This window comes from Protopterus annectens, chromosome 8.part0 (assembly GCF_019279795.1).
Source record: "Protopterus annectens isolate FY-2018-M chromosome 8.part0, PAN1.0, whole genome shotgun sequence".
NCBI lineage: Eukaryota > Metazoa > Chordata > Ceratodontiformes > Protopteridae > Protopterus > Protopterus annectens.
The window spans coordinates 261,845,044-261,867,115 of record NC_056741.1 but is presented as its reverse complement, the minus strand read 5'-3'; the positions used below and the strand labels follow the sequence as shown (position 1 = coordinate 261,867,115).

The 22,072-nt window shown below is 45.4% G+C and overlaps 1 protein-coding gene across 8 annotated transcripts in view; it reads right to left on the bottom strand.

Annotated features, from left to right (window-relative positions):
• GATAD2B (GATA zinc finger domain containing 2B) overlaps window positions 1–22,072 on the bottom strand; it is a 1,632,840-nt gene that overhangs the window by 482,834 nt on the left and 1,127,934 nt on the right. For all 8 annotated transcript variants that reach the window (XM_044079739.1, XM_044079738.1, XM_044079745.1 and 5 more), the window contains one exon: window positions 21,852–22,022. In XM_044079739.1, the coding sequence (XP_043935674.1) occupies window positions 21,852–22,022 (171 nt within the window). The remainder of the gene's footprint in view (window positions 1–21,851; window positions 22,023–22,072) is intronic.

Genomic DNA, 22,072 nt, shown 5'->3' with positions numbered 1-22,072 from the left:
TCTGAGATTTGTCTTTGTTGATTGTAATCCATAAGCGAAGAGCAAGATCTTGAGTGTAAGAAAGGCTGCGGACTAGGAGATTCCTGGTCGGAGCAGTAAGGAGCCTGTCATCTAGATAGGGGAAACAACTGGAATCCTTGTAGTCGAAGATGAGCTACCACAACTGCCATACATTTGGTGAACACTCGGGGGGCTGTTGAGAGACTGAATGGCAGTGACCTGAACTGGTTGTGATTGGCTCTCAGCCAGAAGTGGAGAAACATCCGTGAGCGGTGATCCATCTTCATGTGGTAGTACTCATACTGTAGGTCTATAGAACACATCCAATTGTCCCTCCCTAGGAAGGGAAGAATTGACTGTGCTGTGACCATCCGGAATTTTTGAGGTTTGACAAATTTGTTCAGTGGGCTGAGATCCAGGGTTGGTCTCCAGTCCCCTGTCTTTTTTGGCACTAAAAAGAACCTCAAGTAAAACCCAGATCCTGTCTGTTCTGGTGGGACTGGTTGGATGACTCTTTTTCATAACAGTTTTTCTATTTCTAAGGCTGCTAATCCCCTCTGATTGGGTGGTACATCGGCGATTCATTTGTCGGGTTTGGGAGTTAGGTCGAAAGGTATTTGGTAGCCTCTGGATATTATTCTCTGCACCCAAACATCAGTAGTAATAAGATGCCAGGCTAGTAGATGCAGAGAGAAATGACCCCCGACTGCTTCCAGAGGAAAGCAATCGGGCAGCTGCTCAGGAGCACTGGTAGGGTCTGCCGGAGAAAGAATCTCTGGATCCCTGGTTATGCCGACCCCCTCCACCCCGAAAGTGGCATCTTCCATATGGATAGACCCCTCTGCCCTGAGGGGATTGCGCACCACGAGTGTCACGAAAGGATCCTTGGGATTTCTTGAACCATATCTTTCCCCACTTCTGGTTCCTGGAGTAGGGCCTCTGGAGGTTGGAAAAGCGTATGCCCACAGAAGACAAGGTCTTTCCGTTTTTCTCACTACGTGCAAGTGATCACGTACCTTGGGTCCAAAAAGTGCAGATTCGTTGACAGGTGCATTAATGAAGGAAGATTTAAAGGGGTCTGCGAAATCACAACCGCACCCAAGCATTACGTCTCATGACAACACCAGATGCGGCAGCTTGAGCTGCCCCCTCAACGGTGTGAGATATCAAACGCATCGAGGAAATTGAGATGGATTCAAGGGTAGCTAGCTGCGAGGCGACAGTGTCACGCACCTCATCAGGCAGTACCCCCACCAAAGAGGAAGACATTTCAGAAATTAGGTCTCTTTGGAGACGAGTTAAGTGTGCCAGATAATTCAGCGACCGAATGCCGAAGGTCCCTGAAGCATAGGACAGCTTCCCTTGTCTGTCCATGGTCCAGGACTCCCTATTTGGAGGATGGACAGTGGAACTATCTTCTGCCAATTCCCTCTTGGTGGCCGCCGCCACGACCATAGAATCAACTGTCAGCTGCTTGGACCAGTGGGGCTGGTCTTCAGGTGTAGATAAAATTTTGTCCAGCCTCCAAGGGACAGTTCTGCACTGTCCGGGGCCTTCCAGGCATGCTGCACAATTAGTTTAACAAGATCATCTGCTGGTGTGGTCATCCAGGAAGTAGATGGCTGGGCATGGAAGACCTGCAGAAACACTGATTCCTCTGAAGAAGGGTTAGAGGACTTCCATTCCCCCTGCTGTTTCAGGATTTTGAGAATGTCTCCGAATGAAATGTCATCTGGGGAGAACAAGGGAACCCTTCCACTTCATCAGAATTAGCGTCTTCTGTGATAGATTCCTCCGGGGAGTCAAGTTGCTTCCTCCTGCACCGTTTCTTCCGGGGTGGCTCTCCAGTGGGATCTTCTGAGTAGGACTTCACAGAAGGGGTTCCCTTCACAAGGGGGTTCTGATACTGGTGTCCTAGGGGCTGGGTGTGAGCCTTTGGAGTGAAGGGCCCTATTCATTACCTGTATAGCAGGCCCACCCGAGCCGACTTCCAGTTGAGGGGTTACGAGAGAATTGGAAGCCGTCAGAACCGTGGACATAGACGGTGCCAGCAAGAAAATAGGCACCGGATTAGGTACCAAGGTACGGACAGTCCAAGCACTGCTCCAAGAAAGCATCAGCTATATCATAGCCGATGTTGCAAGGGTGGTGGGTGCCGACAGGGAAGGCACTGTTGTCGGAGCCAAGACAGTATGTACCGAAGTGGGTGCTGGGGGAGGATAAGCAGGGGAAGATGAGATAGAAGATTCCGAGCAAGGAGGGACGGAAAGTCTAACTTCAATGGGCAATCCCCTAGCTAACAGAAGCTGGTCCACAACCCGCACTAGGTCTAGCTCAGAAAAACCCCTAGTGGATCTAAAAGAGGTTGCAGAAGGGGAATCAGGTCTTTCTAGAAAGGGACTAAACCTCTTCCCCAAGAAAGGGTCATAAGTAGGAAAATATCTTGTCCTTGGCTGGTAATCGAATTTTGGAGCCAATGGAGCCAAAGAAGCTGTTGGCACCGTGAAGGGGGATGGTGCTGAGGCATGTAGAGTCACTGGAGCCCATGGAGCCGAGGAAACTGTCGGCACCATGAACGGGGATGGTGCCGAGGTATGTACAGTCTTTGGAGCCCATGGAGCTGAGGAAACTGTCGGCATTGTGGACAGGGATGGAGACGGGGCATGAACAGTCATTGGAGCCGATATAGGAACCAAAGATGGCACCGAAGTCAGTGGTGCTGTGTTTGAAACCAAGATAGGAGTGAATACCATGGTCGGCACCGAGGGAGAGGACACAGATCCTGGTGCCAAAGAGGCCTGTGCCGAGGGCGCAGGTGAAGCACGGAGCCGACTCAGTTCCGAAACTGATGGAGATGCAGGAAATGAGTGACTCTGTTTTTCCTTTTATTTTTTGGTCTTAGGAGGGGGTGAGACCTCCGACCCAGACAGAGCCTCCGAAAAAGGTGTCTTGAGTAAACATTTTAAAATAAGTTTATTCTTACGTTCTGCTAGTGTTCGATTAGAAAAACAGCACAAATGTCACAATCAGCTTTCAAATGATCCACGCCCAAACAGTAGACACAATGAACATGTGTATCTGAGTTAGGCATCTTACGTCTACACTTGTCACACTGTTTAAAATCCAACTTAGCTTTGTCTGACATGGTAAGTGAAACAACTGCTATCCTGTAGAAAACATTAAGGAAAAAATACCAGTGAAGTTATGTTAAGGAATACCACTAGTAAAAGGGGCCTGTCAAAGACGGGAGAGAGGGGCAGTCAAAAGAGGTAAAAAATTAAATTACCAAGAAAAAGGGTAAGAAAAAGGCCTAGGTTACAGGCGACAGTGATAAAAGATTAAAAATTTTGAAATTTAGAAGAAAAACTGTCATAAAAACAACAAAATTACTACTTAGCTTGAGAGAGACGGCTAACATGTCTGACTAGGAATGCGGCAAACAGGATCTGGAGTATCTAGGAGAGGGGCATTGTGGGTAGGTTTTTAGCTGAGAGGTTTTGGCTTGCGCGAGCTGGGAATGGCCATATCGGTTCCGAGGACGGAACAGTGGTCCTAACAGTATTGAATAAATAAAGATTTACAACATCAGATGGTTATTTATAATATACATGATTTCTGAAAGAAAAAAAATACAACAGGGGGCACACAAATTATTTTCTTTTTGCTATGCAATAAGGCATGTTAGGATGAAATGAGTTACTGTCAGACAAAACTTTTTAAGGTGACAGTGTTACACCGTTGTGCTGAAAGCATTTGCAGGATACCTCTGTGATTTGAATTTTTTTTCAAGGCTGGTTATGAATTTAGTGAGGGAGACCATTTGTTTTAGGTCTGTTGGGAAAGACTCCAACATCTGATGTGGTACTGTGGTCTATGTACTGCAGCCTGATTCGAGGATCTCTCTCCCTCACACACACACACACACACACACACACACACACACACACACACACACCAAATACCTTTAAATGATAATAGGCTAGCTACATAGATTAGCAAGTCATGTAATATAGAGAAGTTAAGACTGCATTCAGTCTGCTACTCTGCAGATCTCATGAATGTAACACTGCATCCATACCTCTCAACTTCTTTGTTCAAGAATTCTGGACAAACCAGCAATAATTGCATGAACAAAGGTCTAAACACAGGTACAACTTTTAAATACAACTCTAATTAATTTAAAAAGTTAATAGAACAATGGGTTTTGGCATTAATATGCATTTTCTGAACAGCAAGATGTATGAAACTCTTCTTTTTCTTCTTTCGGCATTTCCCAGTCAGGGGTCGCCACAGCGGATCACCTGTCAGCTCATGACTGGCAGTGGAGTTTTACAGTGTCGAGTTGCCAGCCCGGCGCCCAACCTTCCACAGAAGGCACACACACACACACACACACACACACACACACACACACACACACACACACACACACACACACGCACTCACTCACACCTAGGGCCAATTTAGTGTGTTCAATCCACCTATAGCATATCTTAGGGATGTGGGAGGAAAATGGACAAGTAAACCTCTGTGATTTACCAGGAAAATTTAAAAAAAAATTATGACGGACAGGACAAAAATATTAGGCAAAATCGGGATTTTCGGCAAAATTCTGGGCAGCTGACAGCTATGACGATATCTGTTACCTGTGTATTACTTACTAAAGCTTCCTGGCATGACACTGTATCCAAGAGAATCACGTAACTACCAGAACTGAAGAATTGCATCTGCAGAACTAAGAAATATGTTTCTGAAAAACCTCTGCATTTGGAAAGTACAGTTTTGTACCTACCATAAATGTAAATGTTCGAGTGTATACACTGCTGCAGTCATCAAACTTGGGCTATCCTGCAGTCAGGCGGTCCTGCAGTCAGCCCGAGTTCCAAAGTCTTGGTCTGGCATCGGTTGCTGTCGCCTCTTCCCTGATGTCAGTGCGCCAGGGGTATATAAGATGCAGCCGACGCCATTTTTTCAGTTTTTCTTGCCCCAGATGTCAGGTGTCCCCAAAAAGGTAGGCAATATAAATTGCTAATAAAACATACATAAGAAAAGCAATCAAATACTTTCTGTTACCAGCAAATACTTTCCATAGGCAGCAAAGGGTAGAATACTAGGGTAAGTAACAGCAAGTAAGAGAGGAAGGAGGGAGGGTAACCTGGACTGCAGCAGTGTATACACTCAAACATCTACATTTATGGTAGGTACAAAACTGTACTATGTTCATCATGTTACACTGCTGCAGTCATCACAATTGGGTAGAATCCCAAAGCAGAGGTAGGGTGGCTGGTTCTATAAGGCATTAGTGGTGGCTATAAGGCCCTGCAGAAAGTACAGTTTTGTACCTACCATAAATGTAGATGTCCGATAGGTATGCATCTGCAGTCATCACATATGGGTTGTCCTGCCTCAGGCAGCCCTTCGGTCGGCCGGATTCCAAAGTCTGGGTCCAGCATCGGCTGATGTCGCCCCCTCCCCGACGTCAGAGCGCCTGGGGTATAAAAGCGTCAGCCGACGCCATCTTCCTCAGTTTTTCTTGCCCCAGATGCCAGGTGCCCTCTAGGAAGGCTAAATTTGGAGAAATGCAATAAAAATCCAAACATTTGCAAAAAAAAAAAAAAAATATATATATATATATATAAAACAAATACACCATAAAAGATCCCCCCCAGTTAGCTAATAGAGGGGTAAGCACCCTAAGAATTCCACAGAGGGGAAGGAGGGAGGGTAAACCTGACTGCAGATGCATACCTATCGGACATCTACATTTATGGTAGGTACAAAACTGTACTATGTCCTTCAAGGATGCATCTGCAGTCATCACATATGGGTAGAATACCATAGCCAATCTGGGGGTGGAGGAACTAGGAAAAGGATGGTGTAGCTAAGATACCCTGCAGGACAGCCATAGCAAAGCCTGCTCTGGATCTGGAATATAAAGGTAAATTTTAATGCTTGGCAAATGTATGCACGGAGCTTCATGTGGCAGCTTCCAAAATGTCCTTTGTAGCCACCCCTCTTAAGAAAGCTGTGGAGGTGGCTGTGGCTCTTGTAGAATGAGGTCTAATGTTAGCTGGTACAGTCTTTCCATGAAATGAGTAACAAAAGCGGATGCAATTTCCTATCCATTTTGAAACAGTCTGTTTGTAAATTGCTTTTCCTTGAGTACCAGCAGCATATGCTACTAGCAGCTGGTCAGCTTTTCTGAAACCTTTAGTTCTGTCCAAGTAGTAGTGCAACTGTCTGTGAATGTCCAGGGTGTGCAACAGTTTCTCCCCTTTGTTTTGTGGATTTGGGAAGAAGGTAGGCAAGTGAATGGCTTGATTCAATGAAACCCTGGATACCACCTTTGGCATAAAAGTAGGATTAGTTCTTAATGAAACTCTGTCCTGGTGAAAAATAATGAATGGCTGCACTGCCATCAGGGCCTGCAATTCCAAAACCCTTCTTGCTGAGGTTATTGCCAGAAGGAAGGCAGTCTTCCATGAAAGGTACTGTAGATCTGCAGATGCTGCTGGTTCAAATGGAGGCAGTGTTAATTTTTCCAACACGAAGTTAAGGTCCCAAGCAGGAAGAGGTGGTTTCCGAGGAGGTTTGATGTTTTTGATTCCTCTTAGAAACTGTCTTAGGAGAGGATGAGAAAAGACAGGTGGATCAGTGTTGTACTCTGCTGAAATTGCTGAAGCATGAATCTTAATAGAAGAGTAAGACAGACCATTGTGGAACATTTCTGCCAAATATTCCAGGATATGAGCCATGTTCATCATTGTCGCATCTAGGCCCTTTGTGGTGTTCCAGATGACAAATCTTTTCCATTTTGCTGAATATGCCTTTCTTGTGGAAGGGCGGCGAGCTTCCATAATAATATCCTTCACTCTCTGGGATAGCTTATCCTGAGGAGGAGTCAAGGTATTCTCCACGCTGTTAGTTGCAATGTTTTCAGGTTGGAATGTAGAGTTTTGTATCTGTGCTGTGTCAGTAGAAGTGGCCATAGAGGCAGAGGCCATGGTTTCGTACATGACATGCTTCTCAGCGGTGGGTACCAGTGCTGTCTTGGCCAGTCCGGAGCTATCAGAATCACTTTTGGCTGCTCTGTCCTGAGCTTCAGTAACACCTTGGTCGTTAATGGGATAGGAGGAAATGCATACACCGTCAGATTTCTCCAGCTGAAAGAGAGGGCCGTCCACTTTCCACGCTTGTCGGTGGTATGTCCTTGAGCAGAATTTCTTCAGTTGATGATTGTGGGGGGATGCAAATAGATCTATGTCCGGGCTCCCCCAAGATTGTGTTATCCGTTGGAAGATGTCTGGGTGCAGCATCCATTCATGTGCATCCATGCTATTCCTGCTTAAGCTGTCCGCCAGTGTATTGTCTTTCCCTGGCACAAACTGAGCTTGTAGCTGTATATTGAGTTTCAAGGAAAGATCCCATAGATTCATTGCCAGTCTGCAAAGAGGGTAGGAATGGGTACCTCCTTGCTTGTTTATGTACCACATAACTGTGGTGTTGTCTGTCCTTATTAGTAGGTGGCCTTGATGTAGAAAGATTTTGAAGGCCTCGACTGCATGCATCACTGCTAGCATTTCTTTTTGATTTATGTGCATGCGCAGCTCCTTTCGTGACCACTGTCCTTGGATACCTCTGCCCTCCATGTGTGCTCCCCAACCTAGGTCTGAAGTGTCCGTTGTAATAGTTTGGGAGGTTTTTGGCTTTGTGAAGGGCAACCCCCTGTTGGACTGGCTGGCCTAAGCCCACCACAGAAATTCCTTGTGAAGGCATGGAATGAGTGGGATTAACGTTTCCAAACTGTGACTGTGCTGAGTCCATAAACTCCTTCGGTACCACTGTAGCTTTCTCATATGAAGCCTTGCTTGTGGAATCAAAAGAATACAGGATGCCATGTAACCCAGGGCCTGCAGGATTTTCCTTGCAGTCAGCTGAGTTTGCCTTGTCAGATTCTTGAAGTAATCTGGTAGCCGTCTTTGTTTTTCTTCTGTGAGATAAGCCATTTGGGTGGTTGTATCTAGATCCGCACCCAGAAAGGTTAATCTTTTGGATGGAACAAGTCTTGATTTGTGCATGTTGACTGTATATCCCAAGGCCTGTAGAAGATTGATGGCATAATTTAAGTCCCTTATCAAAGTTTGTTGGTTGTCCGCTTGTATAAGGCAGTCGTCCAAATATGGGTATATTTGAATCCCCTGAACTCTGCAGTGTGCTATTACTGATGCCAGGCATTTCGTGAATACTCTGGGCGCAGTAGATAAGCCAAAGGGCAATGCTGAGAATTGATAATGCTCTGACCCTGCAAGAAATCTTAGGTGTCTTCTGCAACTTTGTCTGATAGGGACATGCAGGTATGCCTCCTTGAGGTCCAGAGTCACCAGCCAAGACCCCTTGCCCAGCATGGGAAGGAGTTGCTGTAGAGTCAGCATTTTGAATTTTGGCACAGTGAGATAAGTATTCAGTGCGGACAAGTCGAGAATTGGTCTCCATTGATGCTCTTTTCTTGGAACAAGGAATAGTCTGGAGTAAAATCCTTGGCCTTGTTCTGAAATAGGAACTTTTTCTATGGCTTTCATTTGTAGTAAGTTTGAGATTTGTTTCAAAGCCTCTGCCCTTTGATTTGGTGGCAGACCTGGCATGCCTTTTCTTTTTGGCAATGTGCGGAAATGGAACCTGTATCCGTTGTCTATTATTTGGAGTGTCCCTTATCAAAGTTTGTTGGTTGTCCGCTTGTATAAGGCAGTCGTCCAAATATGGGTATATTTGAATCCCCTGAACTCTGCAGTGTGCTATTACTGAAGCCAGGCATTTCGTGAATACTCTGGGTGCAGTAGATAAGCCAAAGGGCAATGCTGAGAATTGATAATGCTCTGACCCTGCAAGAAATCTTAGGTGTCTTCTGCAACTTTGTCTGAAAGGGACATGCAGGTATGCCTCCTTGAGGTCCAGAGTCATCAGCCAAGACCCCTTGCCCAGCATGGGAAGGAGTTGCTGTAGAGTCAGCATTTTGAATTTTGGCACAGTGAGATAAGTATTCAGTGCGGACAAGTCGAGAATTGGTCTCCATTGATGCTCTTTTCTTGGAACAAGGAATAGTCTGGAGTAAAATCCTTGGCCTTGTTCTGAAATAGGAACTTTTTCTATGGCTTTCATTTGTAGTAAGTTTGAGATTTGTTTCAAAGCCTCTGCCCTATGATTTGGTGGCAGATCTGGCATGCCTTTTCTTTTTGGCAATGTGCGGAAATGGAACCTGTATCCGTTGTCTATTATTTGGAGTGTCCATTTGTCTCTTGTAATGTTGTGCCAATTTTTTGAGAATAAAGAAAGCTTTCCACCCAAAGGTGCTTCTAACTGAGCCCTGGTTGGCGGAATCAAAGCAAAGTCATTGAGTCTGTCCTTGTGCAGCAGTTGCAGGTCCTGAACTGCCTGTCTGGATTGGAGGTTGCCATTGACGGCCTCTGTAGGAGCCCCTAGCTTGCCTTCTACCTCTGGCACGCCTGTTCCTGCCCCTGTGAAATCTTTCTGTGTCCGGAAAGGACCAATTCTTGGAAGGCCAATTTCTGCTGAATCTAGGCAGTTGGACTTGAAGAAAATCCTTAACTGTTTGTACAGATTTTGCCTTTTCCTCAAATTTCTTTAGGACTTCTTGAGCAGTGGAACCAAATAACTTTTGCTTTTCCAGTGGAGCATCCAAAAGCTTAGCTTTAACATGGTCTGGCAGAGATTGTTCCTTCAGCCAAGCATGCCTACGTATGACAACACCAGTCATTGCTGACCGACATGAAGCTTCCAATGCATCATAACCACACTGCAAGAAATGGTTACTAACCTGCTGGGAGTTATGTACCAGATCCTGAAGGGATTTACGGTCTAGGGGTTCAGTAGAAGACAGTTTCTTATGCATTTCTTCTAACAAATACTCTTTGTACTGTATCATATGAAATTGACAATTTAATGCCCTCATAGCAAGAGTGGCAGAAGTATACACTTTTTTAGCCCATCTCTCTAATGCCCTGGACTCCTTTGCAGAGGGGAGTGGGTTCTTAGTAGTAACAGCTGCAACCCCTTTAGGGCCCTGTGAAATAGTTTCAGGATCAGCAGAGTGGGCCTTGTAAAGAAAATTATGTGTGTCTGGGACCCTGTAATACCTATCGGGCTTAACAGGGGCCGGAGGCAGAGTGTCAGGGGTCATACTAGAGTCAGAATACACATCATCAATGATATTTAAAACAGGAGGAATAGCCAAAGGTCTATGCTGAGGTAAATGAAGAAAAGTTCTTAGTCTTTTCCTGGAATCAGAATATTCCTGGCCCTGCCATTTGAAATGCTCTCTCATAGTGTGAAGGGTCTCCCCAAAGGAAAGCTCTTCAGGAGGGGAGGCCGAGGGGATAGACTCCTCTGCATCCGAATCCTCGTAGGCCGAATAAGCCTCCTCCTGGTAGTCCGAGTGATCCGAGCCAACAGAGGCCTCCTCTGAGGAAAGGGGATCAATGGGATCCCACCCTGGACCTTTTGTCTAGAGGAGGTTGGGAGCCCCTGTCCGGATGGGGCTGAGAGCCCCTGATTAAAGAGATAAGGTCCTCTGCTAAGGTAAGAATCTGTGAACTAGAAGAGGGTCCCTGAGGAATAACCCTGGGAGGCATGGCTTTAGTGTGTTTTGCAGCTTTAGCCCTGGTGAAAGCCTTAATGGACATGGATGCAGGAGGCCTGGCTGCACCACGTGCTGGTGTAGCTTTGTCTGAAGGTATGGTGTCGGAAGATTCCAATACACCAGTTTCTGAAGGCAATTCTGTAACTGACTCGGTAGGAGCCTCCGGGGCCGAGGCTGTCGGTTGTATTGTTTCAGGGTTCGGAAATTCCAAAGACTTGGTATCAGCCGAGACACTCGCGGTAGGCCTAGCCGCGGTTTCAGCCGAAACTGCGGCCCGCGTGTGTCGGTCCTTGTCTTTCCGTTTCTTAATTAAATGAGATGTCGGGGATTCCGACGGCATTTTGTATGAAAAACTAGCTCCAAAAAACTCTTCTGCGAACTCCGACCGACGTCTAAGAGTGCGTCGGTTGAAGGAAGTGCAGGCTGAACAGGCCGAGACGTCGTGGTCTGGGCCTAAGCAGGGAAGACAGTAAGAGTGGAAATCCTTATGAGGTATTTGTTTCCCACAAGTTAAACAATTATTAACTTTATCTGACATCGGCTGAGGCAAGAAAGAGTCCCCAACGGGGTACTTAGCTTTTGAAGTCTTCGGATAGCGAATTTATAGGAGCTGGCCGACCGGCACTTGCGAACTGCTTCTGCTTCGGGCACCACACGGCAAGAAAGACTGGGGAAGATGGCGTCGGCTGACGCTTTTATACCCCAGGCACTCTGACGTCGGGAAGGGGGCGACATCAGCCGACGCCGGACCCAGACTTTGGAATCCGGCCGACCGAGGGCTGCCTGAGGCAGGACAACCCATATGTGATGACTGCAGATGCATCCTTGAAGGACATGTGCAGTGGCAAAGACAGCTCTGGATTTAGAGTAAAGAGGGAGATGGTAATGCTTGGTGAAGGTATGTACAGAACTCCAAGTTGCTGCTTCCAAAATGTCCTTGGTAGGTACTCCTCTGAGGTAGGCAGATGAAGTGGCTGTTGCCCTGGTGGAATGAGACCTAATGCTGTTAGGTGCAGTTTTCCCATGATGTGTATAGCAGAAACGTATGCAATTCCCTATCCATTTTGAAATGGTCTGTTTTGAAATGGCTTTTCCCTGTGTTCCTGCAGCATATGATACAAACAATTGCTCAGTTTTCCTGAAAGCTTTAGTTTTGTCCAAGTAGAAGCGTAACTGCCTGTGTATGTCCAAGGAATGCAGTAGTCTCTCCCCTTTAGTCTGTGGATTTGGATAAAAAGTTGGCAAGTGAATAGTTTGGTTTAGAGCCACACTTGATACCACCTTTGGCATAAAAGTAGGGTTTGTTCTTAAAGACACCCTGTCTTGGTGGAAAATTATGAAAGGTTCCACTGCCATTAGTGATTGTAATTCTGAAATTCTTCGTGCTGAGGTTATAGCCAGGAGCAGAGCAGTTTTCCAAGAGACATATTTTAAGTCTGCTGAGTTAGTTGGCTCAAAAGGAGGTAAAGTTAACTTTTCCAAGACAAAGTTGAGGTCCCAAGTTGGAGTTGGTGCTCTACGGGGTGGTCGTTTGTTTTTAGCCCCTCTGAGGCACTGTTTTACCAAAGGATGAGAAAAAATTGGTGGATCTGTGTTGTAATGAGCAGAGATGGCAGAGGCATGGATCTTAATGGATGAAAAGGAGAGGCCCTTGTCCAGCATCTCAGTCAAGTATTGTAGTATCCGAGGAATATTTGGAACAAGAGGGTCAAGGCTGTGAGCCTGGTTTCAGGCACAGAATCTCTTCCAGTTATCCGAACAGGCTTTCCTGGTACTAGGCCTTCTGGCCTCCAGAATGACATCCATAACAGCCTTGGAGAGAGGCATTGTTTGCTTAACTGAGGAATCTGCCATGCAGCCAGGTTTAAAGTCTTGAGCTGGCCGTGAAGTATCTGATTGTTTTGCTGAGTCAGAAGTTTGAGATTTGAGGCAAAATCCATGGTGGTCCTTGTGCTAAGTTCTTTTAGATTGGGTACCAGTGCTGGCGTGGCCAGTCTGGGGCAATCAGGATCATCTTTGGCCTTTCTTGTCTGGCTTTTATGAGTACCTTTGAAAGGAGAGGCAGTGGTGGGAAAGCGTATACTTGTAGGTTTTTCCAGCTGAATGAGAGGACATCCACTTTCCATGCTTGTGGGTGATAAGTCCTTGTGCAGAATTTCTGTAGCTGGCAATTAATTGGGGATGCGAACAGATCTATGTCCGGGCTCCACCATTTCTGTGTTATCATCCTAAACATTTGTGGATGTAATTTCCACTTGTGCGGATCCATGATGTTTCTGCTTAAGTCGTCTGCCAGTGTGTTTTTCTCTCCTGGCACGAATTGTGCTTGCAGATGAACTTGATAGGTTATAGCTGTGTTCCACAAGGTCATGGCTTGTCTGCAGAGGGGATATGAATGACTGCCCCCTTGCTTGTTTATGTACAACATAACTGTGGTGTTGTCTGTCTTTAGAAGTAGTTGTCCTGGATGCAGAAGGTCCTTGAAAGCTATAAGGGCATTTTGTACTGCTAGAATCTCTTTTTGATTGATGTGAAGATGCCTTTTTTCTGCGGGCCACTTGCCCTGAATACATTTTCCTGCCATGTGTGCTCCCCAGGCGTAATCCGAAGCATCTGTTGTCAGTGTTTGCCTGGCTGTGGGTTGTGTGAAAGGCTGTCCCTTGTTGAGGTGACAGGCTTGGGCCCACCATTGAAACTCTTGTTGAAGGTAAGGAATAAGTGGTATTACTGTTTCCAAACTGTGACAGTGTTGAGACCAGACACTCTTTAGGTACCATTGTAGTTTCCTCATATGCAGTTTTGCATATGGAATTAGTAGTATGCAAGATGCCATGTAACCCAAGGCCTGCAGAATTTTTCTTGCAGGGAGTTGAGTTTTTGTTGCCATCAATTGGAAATATTGAGTCAGTTGTCCTTGCTTGTCTGGCGTGAGATAAGCCATCTGGGCCGTTGTATTTAAGCTGGCACCCAGGAATATTATCTCTTGTGAGGGCACTAGTTTTGATTTCTTTTCATTTACTGTGTACCCTAGGCAAATTAACAGTCTTTTACAAACGCCAGATGCTTTAGAAGAATGTTTTTGCTCTCTGCTTGAATAAGGCAGTCATCCAAATATGGGTAAATCTGAATTCCTTTTTGCCTGCAAAATGCAATTACTGGTGCCAGGCATTTTGTAAAGATCCTGGGCACAGTAGATAAGCCAAAGGGCAGTGCAGATAATTGGTAGTGCATTGAACCTGCTAAGAATCTGAGGTATCTTCTACAATTTTGTCTGATAGGGACATGCAGGTATGCCTCCTTGAGGTCCAATGTTACAAGCCAAGCTTTCTTGCCCAGCATGGGAAGAAGCTGCTGTAGTGTCAACATTTTGAATTTTGGAACATCCAGGTAAGTATTTAGAGAAGAAAGATCCAGAATGGGCCTCCAGGCTTTGTCCTTTCTGGGAACCAGAAAGAGTCTTGAGTAAAATCCTTGTCCTTGCTCCTGTGTTGGTACCTTTTGAATAGCTCTCATGTCCATGAGTGCTGCAATTTGCCTTTGAGCCTCTGCCCACTGATTTGGTGGTAGATTTGGCATTCCTTTTAACCTTGGCAGAGTGTGAAAGTGGAACCTGTAACCTTGAGACACAATATTGAGAACCCATTTGTCTTGGGTGATTATTTGCCAATTGTGACTGAAAAGTGCCAGTTTCCCCCCAAGGGGGCTGCCAAGAGAGAGATGTTTGACAGCTGTAGTGGGAAGTCATTGGGTCTACTTTTTATAAGGTTGAGGCCTGTCTTTCCCTTTTTTCTGGGTTGAAGCACCCCATTGTCGAGGCCTGTAAGTACGTTGTGGTTGACCTCTACCTCTTGGACGTCTGTATCTGCCCCTTTGAGGTCTGTCTGAAACTGGAAAGGATCAATTCTTTGTTGGCCAATTTCTGCTAAATCGAGGAGGCTGAACCTGTAAGAAATCCTTCACCGTTTGCATAGATTTTGCTTTATCCTCCATTTTCTTTAATACCTCTTCTGCCTTAACTCTAAATAAAACATCCTGCTGTAAAGGTGCATCCAATAATTTTGATTTAACATGATCTGGTAAGTCTGTTCTCTTAACCAAGCATGTCTTCTAATGATGGACCCTGTAACTGCTGCTCTACAGGAGGCCTCTAAGGAATCAAAACCACAATGCAAAGTATGTTTTCCCACTTGTTCAGCTGCATGCAATAAATCCTGCATTTCCTTATAGTTAGGAAGATCTGAATTTGGAAGCATTTTTTGTTTCAACTGAGACATCAAATATTGCTGATATTTAAGCATGTGAAACTGGCAATTTAGTACTCTCATTGCTAAAGTTGCAGATGTGTATACTTTCTTTCCCCATCTGTCTAATGCCCTGGAATCTCTGTCAGAGGGGACTGGATTATTTGCTGTAGAGGCCTTTACCTCTTTGGGACCCTGGGAAATAGTTTCAGGGTCAGCAACAGGGCTTTTATAAAGGAATTTGTGAGAGTCAGGGACTCTGTAATATCTGTCTGGCTTAACTGGAGCTGGAGGAAAATAATCAGGATTTAAGCTGGATTCGGGATACACATCATCCACAATATCTAACACTGGCGGAATAGCAAGGGGTCTGCTGTGTTGAGGTAATAAAAGGAAATTTCTGAGTCTTTTCTTGGATTCTGAATAATCCTGGCCCTCCCAATAGAAATGCTCCCGCATGGTATGTAAAGTTTCCCCAAAGGCGTAGTTCTCTGGTGGAGAGGCTGAAGGAATGGATTCCTCAGCATCAGAATCCTCATAAGGGGGTAAAGAGTATCCTTGGTCTGAGGATGAATCTGAGGAGATGGACAACTGGTCAGATGAGTCATAGTCTGCATCCTGTCTAGGCCTTTTATCAGGAGGAGGGTGGGACCCCCTGATCAGAGTAATTAGGTCTTCGGACATTTTGAGCATCTGTTTCTTAGGCATGGAGGCCTGTCCTGGTGAATGCTGAAGCTGTTTCTTTGTTTTAGATTTAGCAGAAGATTTAATGGTTAACTGAGTAGGCCTGAAAACACCCTCTGAAGCTACGGGTTGTTCAGCTACTCCGGAGCCCTCTGAAGGGTTAGTCTCGGTAGGTCTCAAGTCTGGTGTATCCGAAGGCCCAGCCATCTCCACGTGGGAGTCAGAGGTGGCTTGTGATTCCAAAGAAGCTGTCATCAGGGGCTGCGAAGGCGCCTCGCTGAAAACTGGAGAACCGGCGACTGGCTTAGAAGAGGCTTCGCCATCAGTTTTGGGCCTCGGATGCCTGTCCTTGTCTTTGCGCTTTTTGTGTATTCCGGTCATCGATTGTTCCGACGGCATGGTGTAATTGAATTTTCTGCCAAAATAATGTCGGGCAAAATCAAACCGACGTTTAATAGTGCGCCTGTTAAACCTAGCACAAAACCGACAACCAGTGACGTTGTGGTCTGGGCCTAGGCATGGGATACAATAGGAATGGAAATCCTTATGAGGTATTTGCTTCCCACAAGAAATACAATTATTAACTTTTACTGACATCGGTCTGAGGCAAGAAAAAGTTTCCCCAACAGGGTACTTAGCTTTGTAGAAGACTTTGGTTCTGGATTCGGAATGAAAATCTCAGGAGTCGGCCGACCGGCACTTGTGAACTGTTTTTGCATCGGGCACCGTGTGGCAAGAAAGACTGAAGAAAATGGCGTCGGCTGCATCTTATATATCCCTGCTGCACTGACGTCAGGGAAGAGGCGACAGCAACCGACGCCAAACCAAGACTTTGGGACTCAGGCCGACTGCGGGACCGCCTGATGGCAGGATAGCCCAAGTGTGATGACTGCAGCAGTGTAACACGATGAACATCTAAAATAATCTAGTGAAAACATTGCTCAGTTGCACCTCCTGCAATATCTAAGCTTTAAAAAAATAAACCTGTCTGAAAACTGGATGCTTTGGATACAGAAATTTGACTTATTTCTCACTTGAAGTAAATCAATTGAAAACTCATAGCGTGCTGTATTGCCCATATGTTGCTGGGGAAGAAGCCATAAACTAATGTAACAACATGGAAACACATAATGTTGTGCCAGATGTGTAGACTGTGAACAGAAATTTAATTAAAGCTACTAGACTAAATTCTGCAGACAGATTCTAGAAATGAACAAAAACACTTAGATACAGTACTATACACAGTCAAAGTTGACGAATGCCTGCATCACCTGAGCTTAAATGTTTCAATAGGTGTTCATAGGTTCATACTAGGCTATCTGCCCTGGGGCATTTATAAGCCTAGTCAGAGTGTGTGTGGCTTTCACCACCCCTTAGGAATGGAATACTATACCCATTAGTTTGCTGTGCCTCTGTCCAGCAGTGACACAGAGATGATTCCCGGGGTAAACCTACGATCTCCCATCCACTCGTCAAGATTTCTCTTGAACAGAGTCAGTGAGGGGCTCTGCCTCACATGGACTGGGATTCTGTTCCATAGTGTAGGGAGTCTCTGGGTGATGAATCTGTCCCTCCAGCACGTCCTATTTATATCTGTGTTGAGGTTTAAGTCTCTTGCTCTCATGGCTCTGGTGGATTTGGATTATTTTAGGTGGAGCATGTCCATTAATTCCGGGTTGGACATGGCCTTGTATGTCAGGCACAGATCACCTCTGAGCAGACGGTATGCGACTGAATAGAGCTGGAGTTTCTTCAGTCGGGCATCGTATGACATATGTTTGAGCCCTTTTATCCTTTTGGTGAGGAACTTTTGGGGTCTTTCCAACTGCTGCAGGTGTCAGGTAAGGTACATTCCGAATGGGGCACTGTATTCAATCATTGGTCTGATAAGTGAAGAGTACAGGGGTACAATGACCTCCCCTGATCTGGATGTGAATCCCTTCATGATCAGGTGGGCAATGTAGAAGGTCTTCCTAACCACTTTGGCAATGTGAGTGTCAAAAGAGAGGTTACTGTCAACTTGGGTCCCCAGGTCCCTGATAACTTCTTCCGTGTTTAATGGATTACCACCTATGTGGTAATTAGGGGTTACCTTGTTTTTCACACATTTTTTGGCATTTAGCTTAAGGCCATGGCTCTAGCACCAGTTATCCATTTCTATGAGACCTCTCTGGAGGATGTCTGTGTCTGATGGAGTGTCAATTACCTCTCTGGAGGATGTCTGTGTCTGATGGAGTGTCAATTATGGTGCCCAGTTTGCAGTCATCTGCAAATTTTGTCAGCCACAATCCCCCTATGTTTGCCTGCACTTCAGAAAAATAAATGCAGAACAAGAGGGGGCCCAGGACTGAGCCCTGTGGGACACCGCTCGTGACCGGCTTAGAGTCTGACATGGCACCAGCAACTCTAACTCTGTGTGTTCTGTCCTTGAGCCAGTTTGCAACCCATCTTGTGACATATGGGTTTACATCTAAGCTGGGGAGCTTTTCTATGATGCCCGAGTGGGGTATTGTGTCAAACGCTTTTGCTAGGTCAAGGTAGGCTGTGTGAACTGCCTAACCCTCATCAATGGCCTTAGTGACTGTTTCGAAAAAGTCGACCAAGTTCAAGAGGCAAGATCTGCCCTTGACAAAGCCAAATTGGGTAGGATCTAGTGTCTGTAGGTCCCCAATGTCTTTATTTATGAGTTCCATTATGATCCTCTCCACAGCTTTGCAGACAAGGCTCGTCAAGCTTATGGGGCGGTAATTTCCAGGGTCCGTAGAAGCACCGCCTTTGTGGAGTGGGACCACAGTTGCCGTACGCCATTCTTTGGGTACGTATCCTGTAGTAAGGCTAAGATTAAACAGCAGCCTTATGTGTGGGTTTAGTTCCTCATTGAGTTTGTGTAGCACACAGCCGGGGACACCGTCCGGTCCCATTGATGCTGTGTTTTATGCTTTAGAGAGAGCAGCTCTCACCTGGGCATCTGAGATGTTTGGGAGGCTAGACTCTGGTGGGATAGATACTTCTCCTTTTGGGGGCGAGGGAGGGGAGAAATTTGCACTGAACCTGTCTGCCAGTATGTTGGCAATGTCTGTGGGTTCAGTAATTTTTTTTATCATTTTGGACTAATTCTGAACATATCTGGGAGTTTCCACCCAGGTTTCTAACATAGCTAAAGAAGGCCTTATGATTGTCTTTTGTGTCATTAGCGATTTTTCTTTCAAAGTTGGCCTTGGATGATTTTATGAGTGATCGTAGTTTTTGTTAATATTGATCAGAGATGCCTTCCCTTTTAGGGATTTTGCTCTGTCATGTAGTAGCTTTCTCCTCTTGTTGTAGAGTTTGTTTATGGCTGGGGTCCACCAGACCGGGCGCCTGCCTTTGGTGGAAAGGGTCTTGATTTTATTAGGGATTGCTTGATCCATACATTCCTGGAGGTGCTCGTAGAAGGCATTTGTAAGGGTTTCAGCAGCGTGGGTTGTGGTTTCCACTGGCTCGGGGGCCTTGAAGGATACCACTCCAGTCTTAAGAAGTGTGAAGTTTGCTTTTGAGAAATTCTTCACTGTGGTCTTTTTTGCTGGGGGTGCGGGATGTGGATCTCCAATGAGATTAATTTATGGTCTGATCTCACCAATGAGGGATATACTTCCGGTGTGGAGCATTTTGTCCCCATGTTTGTGATGATCAGGTCTAGTATATTTTCTCCTCTTGTGGGAATGGTGACTAGTTGTTCCATAGCATTTGAGTTTATGAACTCCAGGAACCTTTGGGCAAGGGTGTTGGGGCTTGAGTAATGTTCCCAGTCTATGTTTGGGTAGTTGAAGTCACCCAATATGATGGTGTTTGGAGAGACATTCATACTCTCCAGTGTCTTCAGGAAGGCTGTGTGGGTTTCCTGAGTTTGAGAAGGTGGTCTGTAGCATGCTACAAACTGTAGGGCAGTTTTACCTATGGTTAATTGCACCTGGATGGTCTCCGATGCTTCGATGCGTTGCCACTAACCTGGAGGTGTGGGTATCCTTTATGAATATGGATACTCCCCTCCTTTTGTGGTTCGGTCCGGATTTTGGGGCGGAGCATGGTATGAGGTATAACCTGATAGTGCTGGGGTACTCTCAGGAGCCTTGAACCAGGTTTCAGTCACAGCACAGACATCGATGTTCTCCATACTGAGGAGGGCTTGAGGCGTGCATCTTGAGGTTTAGACTTCTGGCCTTGAGCAGTATTACCCTTAGTTTTCTCCATTTTGTTTTCTACGGTAGGTTTATCATTTGAGCCTTGCCTAAAAAGGCACTATGGGGTGGCAAGAGCCTTTGCCAATATCCGAAGCCCAGGGGTGACAGGTGCAAGCCATCCCTTGCGAAGCAGCATGGCTTGTCAAGCATGTCATCCCAGGCAGACAGACATTGGATCCCCTTAGAATGACACCAGTAATTAAGCCAATTATTAAAGCTGATCATTTTGTCTCTGTATTGTGGCATCATTCTTGGTGAGAGTAGGATACTGCTCAGGGTCAGGGTCATACCGGCCTGGGCTACATAATCTGAGAGCTCCTTTATGTCTCTTTTCATGTAGTCCAGGGAGGTACGTCTCAGGTCGTTCACACGGCATGGACAATGACTGAGTCATACTTGTACTTGCTGTGGAGTGACCTGAGTGCTTGTGTTATGTGGCGGATTCTAGCCTGACAGGCAGCTTACTGTGATCTTTTCCTTGTTCAGTCTGGTGAGTGGGACGTCAGTGTGTCTGACTATGGAGTCACCTATAACAAGTGTGTCTGGCATTGTGTTTGGCCTTAAGGGCTGTGACTGTTTAGCACACTGACTTTGAGAACTATGTGTTGCATGTCTTATGTCTTGAGGTGGCAGTTGCTTGGGTGTCTGCTTTGGAGGCCTCTGTAGTTTTGGTAGATTTTTGATCAGTGCGTCCGAGTATGTCTTTGTGTGTTTATGTGTTTGTTTTGCAGTTGTGATAGTTCTATGTGAAACTGGGTTTGTGGTGTGCGTGGTTTCCTTCTCCTCCTGTCTGGTCTTGCCAGTCCTGAGTTGAGAGAGCTCAGCCTCCAGTTTGGCTATAAGTTGCATCTCTCACATGTATTTGTGTTTTGTGGGAGAAGGAGTGGGTTGTCTGTGTACATGAGGCAATTATAACATTGCCTCAAGATGCCAGATTCACCAGCTGAACAGGAGAGGGCGCTAGCAACTGACCCTTGACATGCTAGAAAAAGTGAAAAAGTTTGCTGTGTAACTGAGTCAGAAGGGACCTATAGGGAAATGGGTACTCAAGGGGATTCTAGGCTAATGTAGTACTTTGTTTAGTATACAAGTACTTTACCTATATAAAAATGCTTTAGGAGCAAGTGCTGAGCTTTTGAGATAGAGAATAGACTGTTTAGATTGCAAGTAGAGAAGTTCTAAGGGAAAAATTGAAGAGCACACTTTACGGAGCCAGAAATAGTTTAACCTTGTTTAACCGGTGCTGCCCGATGGTGCTCTATGGGCAACTCCGCGCTAAATCACGCAAAAGTGCGCTAAAGCGGGCTTTATAGCAGGGGGTTGAAAAGAGCTAGGAATTGACCCAAAATGGCCAATAGACTACAAGTTTCTGGCTGGAACCACTGCTCTAGGGACAAATAGGCTGCTCAGTGCTCCCCACTCCCACTGGTGAACAAAGAAGCTTCCCTTTATCCAAATAAGGATATGGAATAGCACAGGAACCAAGCCAAAGCCCAGAGATCAGCAAACTCTGAAGACAGGACTATTCTAGTTCAGTAAGGCGGGAAAACAAGATTTTTTTTTTTTTTATAATATATTTCTATTGCATAATAAGCCTAGCAAGGTTTTTATACTACCCTGTGTGTGTATCACACATATACACAGTGTAATATAGTGTCCACAAAAACTGCTGTACAGCACTGTCTTCTATATAAACAAGCAAGGTGGTGTCATATATATTCCTGGAAGTGACAGGAACAGTGTGATACCTTTAAATGGTTGTTATCCACAAAAGGTTTAGTTTATCTTGTGACCAACCACTAGGCAAGTACATTAAAATATCTTAAGGAATGCACATCATTCATATTATAAGTCTCTTTTGTTGACTATCTTACAAATGGGTATACTTACTTGCATACCCTACATGTGTGTCAAAACAATCACTTGTCTGATTTCACATGTAGTAAACTTTCATTTGGATACAGGAAAACCCGTTTAAATACATTTTTGGTCTTAGACAGAAATTGAAATGCAACAGGCAGTATAAAGCAATATACCAAAATCGCCACTTACCTGCTGGTAGCTGACTGGTGGATTTATGTTAGGCGTTGTAGTGCGAACAATACTAGGTTTGGGAATTACACGCTGTCCAGGTAACTGAGATGGGCTGGGGGCAACTACTCTCTGTGGCATTAGCAATTGTGGCAAGCTGGCATTAGTAGCAGACCTGATTACACTGTGACCCTAGACACGTGAAAGATAAACAAGAAAATAAACTCACAATGCTGGAGCAG